Below are 12,499 nucleotides of genomic sequence, written 5' to 3'. Positions count from 1 at the left end.
AGTTAAATAATTTCCCAATTCTTTTGTGCATGGTGATTTGCCCATTTGTACAGTTTGTGCACAGTTCTCCAGTTTCGACCAGTAGAGGGCGCTGTTTTCCAATAATTATTTTCTATAATTAAAACAACTCGTACTTTGCAAGTTTTACCATTGACGACTTTCACATGTTATTCGGGACTACCATAAGTACATGTGGGGAAAAAATCAGGTAGTTGCTGATTTCTCTGTAAAAAATAATATATCTAGAGCGATAGTATGAATGTCACTAGTGAAGACACTCAATTTTGTCAAATAAGCAGACGATTTATTTTTGTTTGTCGTGATGGCCTAAAATTGACTGAAAAAGATTGTAGGCAACTGTTCCGTACTTTCTTTTAAATCTGATTGTCTTTATTATATTTCCATTACCAGGGTGTGATTGATCCTTTTTTTTCTCTTTTATTCCAATTAATAGATTTTATAACTAAGATAAAATTCATGAGAAAATTAACTTAGATAAAAACCACATGAAACACCCCAGATTGTGGGCTTTCAAAACCAAAGAAAATGAATGTAAGAATGCCTCGCATTCGGATGCTTTCGCGCTCGCAAGCTTCACGCTTTGCACATAGTTTATTTTTCGATGTCAACAACCTATCACACCCCTGCCCATACGGTGTTAATTTTTTTTCTCTTTTTTCTTTTTTAAATTTATTTATTAATTCTTTTTGTACTTTATGCCTCCGAAGAAGGTCCTGTTTGGATCGAAAGCTAAGGCCATTTATACCTTACTCATTATATATTTTATTTGTTTATTTTATTTATTTATTTATTTATTTATTTATTTATAGATTTTCTTGGTCAATTTCGGCAAATTAGCAGCCAATTTAACCATCAACAACCTGTTCTAATTCGCGCGAAATCGAAAGCTACTGAAAAGGGTAATTTCGTTTTTATGATTAGTCAAAAACTGTAATGCTGCGGGGACAGCGTCATTCAATTTAACAATTCAACAAAGCAGCATTGAAATTCGCAGACGCTTCTTCAAGCTTGTGTGTCTCGAAAAAGAATGACGATACGCTAAATTGATGTGCTAAAGGAATTTTAATAACTCGACTCAATACGAAATTGAAGGGCCGAATTCTAAATTTGAAACGCAGTCACAACTGGAGAGGCAAAACAGCTTTAATTCCAGCGCATGAAAGTTAATTCCACTGCTCATTTGCCAAATTTGACCGAGAAAACCTACATTTATTCATTGGGGGGGGGGGGGGGGGGCGCATGTATTGGAAACTGACCTAGACCTGATTTTGTATTGTGTGACAGAAATCTTGGCAGATGTTCAACTGCTAAGGTGTGAAGAGTGTTTGCCTTTACATTATAAAGGAAACAATTTTTAAACCAAGCGTGTCTTCAGTTTAGATATAAGTGAAGTTGTTTGTTTCATTACTTGAAATTGAATACATGAAAACCATTGCTCCCGGTCCATCACCAGCAATCTTTTTCTGCATTCGTGTAAGTTGTAGGACGACATAATCGAAGGACCATCAAAGGGCGGGTCCTTTTGATAAAAAGTTTTACAAATCGACCCGTGGCGTCGTAAACTGTAAACTGTACACACAGCAGTGTTGTACACACGCACAGTATGCTGCAAAGGGACTCGTGGTCTGTAATTTTAAAAAATCTGAAATAAATATAACGGATCTTTATAAAATTATGATAAAATCAGTAATGCTACATGAATGCTTTGTTTAGGTAATGACAGTCTTGGATTGGCTTCGTTTGATCGATAACGTATTGATAAACCGTTTTACAAATCGACCCGTGGCGTTGATGAAATCGTTGACTGTACGCACAGCAGTGATGTACACCATAAAGTATGCTGCAAAGGGACGCGTGGTTTTTAATTTTCAAAAATCTGAAATAAATATAACGGAGCTTTATAAAATAATAATAAAATCAATAAGGCTACATGAATGCTTTGTTTAGGTAATGACAGTCTTTGATTGGTCTAATTTGAACGATAACGTATTGATAAACCGTTTTACAAATCGACCCGTGGCGTTGATGAAATCGTTGATTGTACGCATAGCAGTGATGTACACCATAAAGTATGCTGCAAAGGGACGCGTGGTGTGTAATTTTCAAAAATCTTAAATAAATATAATGGAACTTAATAAAAATATGATACAATCAGGAATGCTACATGAATCCTTTGTTTAGGGAATGGCAGTCTTTGATTGGTTTAATTTGAATGATACCATATAGATACACAGTTTTACAAATCGACCCGTGGCGTTGATGAAATTGTAAACTGTACGCACAGCAGTGTAGTACACACGCACAGTATGCTGCAAATGGACTCGTGGAATGTAATTTTCATAAATCTGAAACAAATATAATGGAGAATTTTAAAATTATGATAAAATCAGTAATGCTACATGAATGCTTTGTTTAGGTAATGACAGTCTTTGATTGGTCTAATTTGAATTATACCGTATTGATAAACCGATTTACATATCGACCCGTGGCGTTGATGAAATCTTAAACTGTACGCACAGCGGTGTAATACACGCGCACAGTATGCTGCAAAGGGACTCGTGGTGTGTAATTTTCAGAAATCTGAAATAAATATAACGGAGCTTTATAAAAATAATAATAAAATCAGTAAGCTACATGAATGCTTTGTTTAGGTAATGACAGTCTTTGATTGGTCTAATTTGAACGATAACGTATTGATAAACCGTTTTACAAATCGACCCGTGGCGTTGATGAAATCGTTGATTGTACGCACAGCAGTAATGTACACCATAAAGTATGCTGTAAAGGGACGCGTGGTGTGTAATTTTCAAAAATCTGAAATAAATATAACGGAGCTTTATAAAATTATGATAAAATCAGTAATGCTACATGAATGCTTTGTTTAGGTAATGACAGTCTTGGATTGGCTTCGTTTGATCGATAACGTATTGATAAACCGTTTTACAAATCGACCCGTGGCGTTGATGAAATCGTTGACTGTACGCACAGCAGTGATGTACACCATAAAGTATGCTGCAAAGGGACGCGTGGTTTTTAATTTTCAAAAATCTGAAATAAATATAACGGAGCTTTATAAAATAATAATAAAATCAATAAGGCTACATGAATGCTTTGTTTAGGTAATGACAGTCTTTGATTGGTCTAATTTGAACGATAACGTATTGATAAACCGTTTTACAAATCGACCCGTGGCGTTGATGAAATCGTTGATTGTACGCATAGCAGTGATGTACACCATAAAGTATGCTGCAAAGGGACGCGTGGTGTGTAATTTTCAAAAATCTTAAATAAATATAATGGAACTTAATAAAAATATGATACAATCAGGAATGCTACATGAATCCTTTGTTTAGGGAATGGCAGTCTTTGATTGGTTTAATTTGAATGATACCATATAGATACACAGTTTTACAAATCGACCCGTGGCGTTGATGAAATTGTAAACTGTACGCACAGCAGTGTAGTACACACGCACAGTATGCTGCAAATGGACTCGTGGAATGTAATTTTCATAAATCTGAAACAAATATAATGGAGAATTTTAAAATTATGATAAAATCAGTAATGCTACATGAATGCTTTGTTTAGGTAATGACAGTCTTTGATTGGTCTAATTTGAATTATACCGTATTGATAAACCGATTTACATATCGACCCGTGGCGTTGATGAAATCTTAAACTGTACGCACAGCGGTGTAATACACGCGCACAGTATGCTGCAAAGGGACTCGTGGTGTGTAATTTTCAGAAATCTGAAATAAATATAACGGAGCTTTATAAAAATAATAATAAAATCAGTAAGCTACATGAATGCTTTGTTTAGGTAATGACAGTCTTTGATTGGTCTAATTTGAACGATAACGTATTGATAAACCGTTTTACAAATCGACCCGTGGCGTTGATGAAATCGTTGATTGTACGCACAGCAGTAATGTACACCATAAAGTATGCTGTAAAGGGACGCGTGGTGTGTAATTTTCAAAAATCTGAAATAAATATAACGGAGCTTTATAAAATTATGATAAAATCAGTAATGCTACATGAATGCTTTGTTTAGGTAATGACAGTCTTGGATTGGCTTCGTTTGATCGATAACGTATTGATAAACCGTTTTACAAATCGACCCGTGGCGTTGATGAAATCGTTGACTGTACGCACAGCAGTGATGTACACCATAAAGTATGCTGCAAAGGGACGCGTGGTTTTTAATTTTCAAAAATCTGAAATAAATATAACGGAGCTTTATAAAATAATAATAAAATCAATAAGGCTACATGAATGCTTTGTTTAGGTAATGACAGTCTTTGATTGGTCTAATTTGAACGATAACGTATTGATAAACCGTTTTACAAATCGACCCGTGGCGTTGATGAAATCGTTGATTGTACGCATAGCAGTGATGTACACCATAAAGTATGCTGCAAAGGGACGCGTGGTGTGTAATTTTCAAAAATCTTAAATAAATATAATGGAACTTAATAAAAATATGATACAATCAGGAATGCTACATGAATCCTTTGTTTAGGGAATGGCAGTCTTTGATTGGTTTAATTTGAATGATACCATATAGATACACAGTTTTACAAATCGACCCGTGGCGTTGATGAAATTGTAAACTGTACGCACAGCAGTGTAGTACACACGCACAGTATGCTGCAAATGGACTCGTGGAATGTAATTTTCATAAATCTGAAACAAATATAATGGAGAATTTTAAAATTATGATAAAATCAGTAATGCTACATGAATGCTTTGTTTAGGTAATGACAGTCTTTGATTGGTCTAATTTGAATTATACCGTATTGATAAACCGATTTACATATCGACCCGTGGCGTTGATGAAATCTTAAACTGTACGCACAGCGGTGTAATACACGCGCACAGTATGCTGCAAAGGGACTCGTGGTGTGTAATTTTCAGAAATCTGAAATAAATATAACGGAGCTTTATAAAAATAATAATAAAATCAGTAAGCTACATGAATGCTTTGTTTAGGTAATGACAGTCTTTGATTGGTCTAATTTGAACGATAACGTATTGATAAACCGTTTTACAAATCGACCCGTGGCGTTGATGAAATCGTTGATTGTACGCACAGCAGTAATGTACACCATAAAGTATGCTGTAAAGGGACGCGTGGTGTGTAATTTTCAAAAATCTGAAATAAATATAACGGAGCTTTATAAAATTATGATAAAATCAGTAGTGCTACATGAATGCTTTGTTTAGGTAGATACAGTCTTTGATTCCTCTAATTTGAATGATAACGTGTTGATAAACTGTTTTACAAATCGACCCGTGGCGTTGATGAAATCGTTGACTGTACGCACAGCAGTGATGTACACCATAAAGTATGCTGCAAAGGGACGCGTGGTTTTTAATTTTCAAAAATCTGAAATAAATATAACGGAGCTTTATAAAATAATAATAAAATCAATAAGGCTACATGAATGCTTTGTTTAGGTAATGACAGTCTTTGATTGATCTAATTTGAACGATAACGTATTGATAAACCGTTTTACAAATCGACCCGTGGCGTTGATGAAATCGTTGATTGTACGCACAGCAGTGATGTACACCATAAAGTATGCTGCAAAGGGACGCGTGGTGTGTAATTTTCAAAAATCTTAAATAAATATAATGGAACTTAATAAAAATATGATAAAATCAGGAATGCTACATGAATCCTTTGTTAAGGGAATGGCAGTCTTTGATTGGTTTAATTTGAATGATACCATATAGATACACAGTTTTACAAATCGACCCGTGGCGTTGATGAAATTGTAAGCTGTACGCACAGCGGTGTAATACACGCGCACAGTATGCTGCAAAGGGACTCGTGGTGTGTAATTTTCAGAAATCTGAAATAAATATAACGGAGCTTTATAAAAATAATAATAAAATCAGTAAGGCTACATGAATGCTTTGTTTAGGTAATGACAGTCTTTGATTGGTCTAATTTGAACGATAACGTATTGATAAACCGTTTTACAAATCGACCCGTGGCGTTGATGAAATCGTTGATTGTACGCACAGCAGTAATGTACACCATAAAGTATGCTGTAAAGGGACGCGTGGTGTGTAATTTTCAAAAATCTGAAATAAATATAACGGAGCTTTATAAAATTATGATAAAATCAGTAGTGCTACATGAATGCTTTGTTTAGGTAGATACAGTCTTTGATTCCTCTAATTTGAATGATAACGTGTTGATAAACTGTTTTACAAATCGACCCGTGGCGTTGATGAAATCTTAAACTGTGCGCACAGCAGTGTAATACACGCGCACAGTATGCTGCAAAGGGACTCGTGGTGTGTAATTTTCAGAAATCTGAAATAAATATAACGGAGCTTTATAAAATAATAATAAAATAAGTAAGGCTACATGAATGGTTTGTTTAGGTAATGAAAGTCTTTGATTGGTCTAATTTGAATGACAACGTATTGATAAACCGTTTTACAAATCGACCCGTGGCGTTGATGAAATCTTAAACTGTAGGCACAGCGGTAAACGTTGTTTACACACGCACAGTAGCCTATGCTGCAAAGGGACTCGCGTGGTCTTTAATTTTTAAAAATCTCAAATAAATACAATGGAGCTTTATCAAACTATGATAAAATGAATTCTTAAACTGTACGCACGGCAAAGTGACTTGCCACAGTATATGAAGCAATTTAGGGGGACTCTCAGTCTTAATTATTAAAATCAGCAGAACTAGATGAATCTCTTGTGTACTGAAAGGGAATGGACCAGTCTGATTGGCCTTAACTTAATTGATAACGTACGTTTGTGTTGAGAAGTTTTGCAACGTGGAGAGTGATACGTATGTACCCCTGCAGTGGGTCCCATCCACTCGCAACACGAGAAATGCTGCACGGACTTGGTCAAGTCTAAAAGCGTTCTTAACAGTGTGGTTATTTCGGATCCTTTTCACGTGTAACGATCGACTCCTGGCGTTTGGAAACTAACATCTACCTGTTTATTTATAGCCTTGTTTTTATATTTTCACCTTATTAAGGAAGCTGAAATTTAACTCACATATTTCCCTTGTATATAGCCTGAACTATCAGAAGGAGAGTTTGAAATGTGTTGATTTTTATCCTTGATTCATGACATTAATTTTTTTTAAATAAAATTGAAGTAGGCGTCTCTCATAGACACGTCCTGAACTGACTTGCTTAACACTTTCTTGCTTTGTTGTATAAAGTGTTGGGCGCAATTTTTTGAAGACAGCCCTTTTTTCTTTTTCTTTTTGCGCAAGCTGCAATTTTGTACAGCGCACGCTTTGTTTACTTCTTTGTTAACTTGGCTACAATTGGCGTGTGCAAATTTTGTAAAAGTTCATATTCAAAGATTGCGCCCAACATAATGCCAATTGCGGCATCCAAGCCATGCGCACATGAGCCCACACTATCAATTTGTGGATGATCACATCGCCAGTGAAGAACTCCGACTTATTTTCAGAAAAAAATTCAATTATGGATATATTATATAGAAGAGTTTGCGGTAACACCAAAATGATGGTGTTACCGCAAACTCTTCTATATCTTATTTCCACCATGCAAAGTTTCAAATCCTACTTATGGATATATATTAGTTAGACCGTGAACTCATCGAAAGTGTAGTAAGTGTATGTAGTAAGGGACACTAAGAATATTCTTACAAATATATCCGTAGTTGAAAACTTGACAAATCAGGAAAAATTCAGAATATGTTGGTCAAATTTTTGTTTGCATTGTAAAGAAGCTATATACCGAGGCAGGATGTCAGTGCATTGGCACTGACTACAGAGGAACCATGCACTGACTGACATCCTACGAGGATTAAAAAAAGGCCAGACAAAAATGAAATCCTTCATAAGTTTAGAAACTCAATTCAATGCCGGTTACAAAAAAGTTCTTTGATCCCACCAAGGGAGCAGTATGTACATGTTATAGGGATGTCAGTAAGGCCAGCAAACATGATCAAATAATCACTATGTGATTAGCAAACAAAGGAAAATGTCTGGTTGATTTAGCAGGTATCACTGAAAGAGTTTGAAAATCAATTGGCAATTTATGCAGCGTAGACATAGGCCTAAGGGCCAGACATTTTGTTACAAGAACAAGCCTGTTTACACTGTACAGCATCTGATTTGTTTTTAAAAGTTGTACATGCTTTCAATTCAACAAAACAAAGTTCTGCAATAAAAAATTACTAACTACATGAACTACAGTATTAAAATCATTTTTGTTATGTTGTTATTGGAAATTTAATACAAATCTTTGGTTGAATCAATCTTTAGCCTTGAGCTTCTTCATTGACAAGCTACATACATCTATTACTGTGGTACAAAATGTATGACAACGACTCGCATTGAGTATGCTGCTTCAAGTGCGAAGTTAGAGGGCAGCAACCAAGTGGCCAAGATTTTGTGCGACAAATCAATGTTTAGGCGCAAACAATTTTTATCTGCCAGAACGGTGGCCAGGTTTTCATGCCACACGTCAATATTTTTGTTCAAAAAGTCCTCTTTCAATGAAATTGTGCACACAAAATAAAACTTTCAATAGTACAAAAACAAACAAGAGGATGTTTTGAAGTTTCATAAATTTGGCTGAAAATTTCATCAAAGTAAAGTGTTTCAATGATTTTTGAGCGGGCTTTAATGCCATCGAACATTACGTGCACAGATCTAGAAAAATATAAGAACAGTGAAGAAAACACTTACTGATTCCACCAACTGCTGCTAGTGCACGAATTGAATATGTTGTGCATTTCCCTGGATTGTCTGGTTGTCTTGAAAGCTGCTGGGTTTGTGGAGGTACTTCAGGGGCAGACATTGCTGACTGACAATTATTATGTTCCACAAGTAAAAGGTGGTCCACAGGTAGTTTCTCCGGAGGATTTGTTGTTCAGACCTACAATGTATATCGTCCAATAAAGTAAATCAAAGATCTGTTGTCGGGAAAAACACACACTGCAACATTTTTAGGCTAATATGAATAAAGTAAATTTGTACATAATTTCACTAGATGTAAACTTGTTTTACGCTAAAACTGAAAACATCTTGAAGAAGAGCACCTACATGTAGGTATGAAGTCAGATTTTGCAGGAAGGGTGCCCAATACATGAATACTCCCTTCATTTCATGGTGTTTTATACCATCGAAATATAAATAAAGATCCCTACATTATGGCAGTCTTTCCGCACTGTCATGACTATACACCATACCAAGTCTAAGGCATTAGACTCAAGCCTCAGGGGTCTGTCTCACGCTCACACACACAGCAACCATTTTATCACACATAAGGGCCAGCCTGGCAAAAAATAATATCCAAAGTGTATAACAGAATTAATTCTAACAATTTTATGGTGGACGAAATGCCAGACTTTTACTATTCTGGATCCATCTATCCGTTAAAGGAAAACTACAGAATTGGTAAGAAACAAAAATCGTGAAGATCACAGATCTACATAAAACTTACACGGTCTAATGATGATGATAGTTGAAAACATCCCTTGAAATATATCTGTCTGAAACGTCATATTTGATGCGAATTAAATAATCTAACTTCGCGCGTGGAGTTTATCGCTCAGTGAGCGTTTTATTTATTTTTATTTTGGCATCGATGCAATGCAAAATTTGTAATCGGTTTTTCACTATTCTCTCATGACCCAGATGGCCGATCGATCTCAAACTTCTACAGGTTTGTCAGTTTATGTATTATGGTGAATTACATAAAGCAATTACACCGCCAGCAACTGTTTTGTTAGCAAAAACCAATTCTGTAATATTCCTTAAAGTTATTTACATCTATTGTTGAGTTCATTCTACGAATCACGCTTTTACACAATTTACCAACGAAAGTTTATGCCTACATTTTTCACATTTTTGTGACTCAATTATCCTTCCCAATCTACTGCCTTCTCAGTTAACGCCTGCGAGTAGCATTGTCTGTAAGTTTAAAGTTTTTATGCCTTGTTTGGGACATATAAAAAGTGTTTTAGTTGGTATGTAGGCCTCGGTATTTTGCACACATTTAGCTTACATGTACATAACGTTACTGGGTAATGGGAATATGCATACAAAAAGTGGGTTTTTACTGAACGTTTCATCCCCAATTTTCCAATTTTGTGAGATCTTTGTATTATTGCATTTAGCTTCAGCATTCTTTAAGCCATTTGTTACATGTAGTCATTATAGTTTTCTTATTCTTGTATTACAGTTTCACTCCTTGTTCACTGACGGCATTCCTCTGTGGCTTGAACAAAACACTGGAGCTTGGAGGATATTTCCTGACTCTCATGTTGATATTTAATGGAGTTTGGCTGGTTGCCTAAATTTAGTTAGAAACACCTCGATGAGGACAGTACAGTGAAAAGACGTACAACAGTTGACGTTACCACTACTATGGCAGTGGATCAAGGCACAGCTCTGCTGTGAATCATCATCATGAATACCACCAAACATGATGACCGTGCGTCCCAGACCAGTTCCAAGACCACACATTCATCTTCATCAGCTACAAGTGAAGCGACCAAGGCCTGAGCAAGGGCAGAGGCAGCACACATCCGTGCATCGTTTGTTGAAAGAGAAGCAAGGTTAAAAGTGGAGAGTGCTGAAAGAGATGCAAAAATGAGACTAGAAAAAGCAAAATTGGATGCAGATTTGGGAGCTACATGTATGAGTCTTCATGGAGAGGCGGCGGCAGCTATGGCAGAGGCTGAAATCTTTGGAGACAGCCGAACAATACAGAAGAGTGCCTAGAAGCAAAAACAGCGTATCGTTTAGACGGCAAGATGTTGCTGAACGCACCAGCAATTATGTCTTGCAACAAGCTGAGTTCCACGCCAGTTACTCATCCATGCCCAACTTGGAACCACTACCTAGCCTAGTCAAACTCTAGCTAATCATCCAAATCTACCCAACACCGATTCGACGGATTCCGAGGGGGTCTAAACACAAGAAGGATCACAACATGTCCTTTCCCCCATTCTCTATCTTCATGGAGTTCATCTGTTCATCTAAGCACAATTACCAAATATAGTCATCGAAGAATTCACAGGTGGAGGCTCCAGCCGAATCTCACTACTCTGCCTTGTTGATCTCTGCGGAACGCGGAGACCAACCAGGTCAATGAGGTAGATCGGCACATTGACATTCTCAATTATCCTATAGGCCTATGTAATGGCAAGGATTTTGAATCGAATCCGCTGTTCAACTGGCAACCAATGCAGAAGTACTGGAGTAACTCTCCCGAAATCTGGTTCCAGTTATCAGTCGAGTAGCGGAATTTTGAACGGGTTGTAATTTTTTCAGTTGATTTGAATGAAGCCCAAACAGCAGACTATTGCAATAGTGCAACTTTGAGGTAACAAAAGCATGAACAAGTTTCTCAGTTGAGAAATCCAATATTTTTTGAACATTCACAATCTTCCATAAAGCAAATGAAGCAGACTTACACATATTTGCTACATGGTGCTCCATGGTCACAGCAGAGTCTAAAAAATAAAGTGAGGCTATGGTCATCTAGCAACATCATCATATACATACGTATGGACATGTATGTAATGTATATTACTTTGCATAGGAATAGGCAAGTATGGTTACTTTGAGCGGAGCTTGGAAGCAAGCCAAAATTATTATATCTCTAATTTTTTTATATTGTGGAGAAAACATATATGGAATTAAATTTTCACCGAAGTTCATCTCCAGATCACGTGATCCACAAGGTCAAATCCAAGGTCAAAGTAAAGGTCAAAAGGCTACTAAAACTGTATGTTCCTACAAAAAAGTAATGGCAGATTTGGAAAGCTTAAATGCAAATGGTCATTTGAATGTCAGAGGTCAGGCGTGTTTTGACCGAAATCAACAAGAAAGAGCATGCCGTAGCACGAAAACCATTTATCGGATAGAGCTGAAATTTGAAATTTGAGCTTGTTGAGCCACAATCACCCCATAAACCAAATTTGAGCAAATTTGAAGAGGGTAGGGTATAAAATTGTCCTTTTTTTGGAGTGATTTGACACAGAATGACCCTGAAGCGTGTACGTGAAAATCACCCACCCCCACACTGACCGCGGCAGCACCATCGGACACAGTATTAAACTTTGACGAGAACCAAACTACCTCCGTTTTACTGTCGTCGAGTGCAAGCAAATTGAATTGCATTCAACGTCTAATCTCGTCAACACATGCCTCAACAGGCAATGTACAGCTGGGTGTCATCAGCGTACATGACACTACTGAGATCACAGCGGTCAATAATATCTTCAAGTGGCACCATATGTAGGGAAAAAGGACAGGTCCCAATGTTGACCCGTGGAATGCCAAATTTCAACTGAGCCTCGTCTGACACCATAGATCCAATACACACACGCTGGGTACGATTTGTTAGGTACGACTTTACCCAGCTTTTTAAAACTGTTCCCCAATACCAAAACGGGAGCACAGTTGCCTAGTGAGAATATCATAATTAATGGTGTCAAACGCGG

The 12,499-nt window shown here is 36.8% G+C and overlaps 1 protein-coding gene across 2 annotated transcripts in view; it reads right to left on the bottom strand.

Moving 5' to 3' along the window:
* The window catches only part of LOC139948076 (calcium channel flower homolog), a 100,613-nt gene that overhangs the window by 76,983 nt on the left and 11,131 nt on the right, over positions 1–12,499 (bottom strand). For both annotated transcript variants that reach the window (XM_071946101.1, XM_071946100.1), the window contains one exon: positions 8,733–8,922. In XM_071946101.1, coding sequence (XP_071802202.1) covers positions 8,733–8,844 — 112 coding nt within the window. In that variant the 5' untranslated portion in view covers positions 8,845–8,922. The remainder of the gene's footprint in view (positions 1–8,732; positions 8,923–12,499) is intronic.

This window comes from Asterias amurensis, chromosome 15 (genome assembly GCF_032118995.1).
Source record: "Asterias amurensis chromosome 15, ASM3211899v1".
Lineage (NCBI taxonomy): Eukaryota > Metazoa > Echinodermata > Asteroidea > Forcipulatida > Asteriidae > Asterias > Asterias amurensis.
Note: the sequence above shows the minus strand (reverse complement) of the source record. Positions and strands in the feature narration are given on the sequence as shown.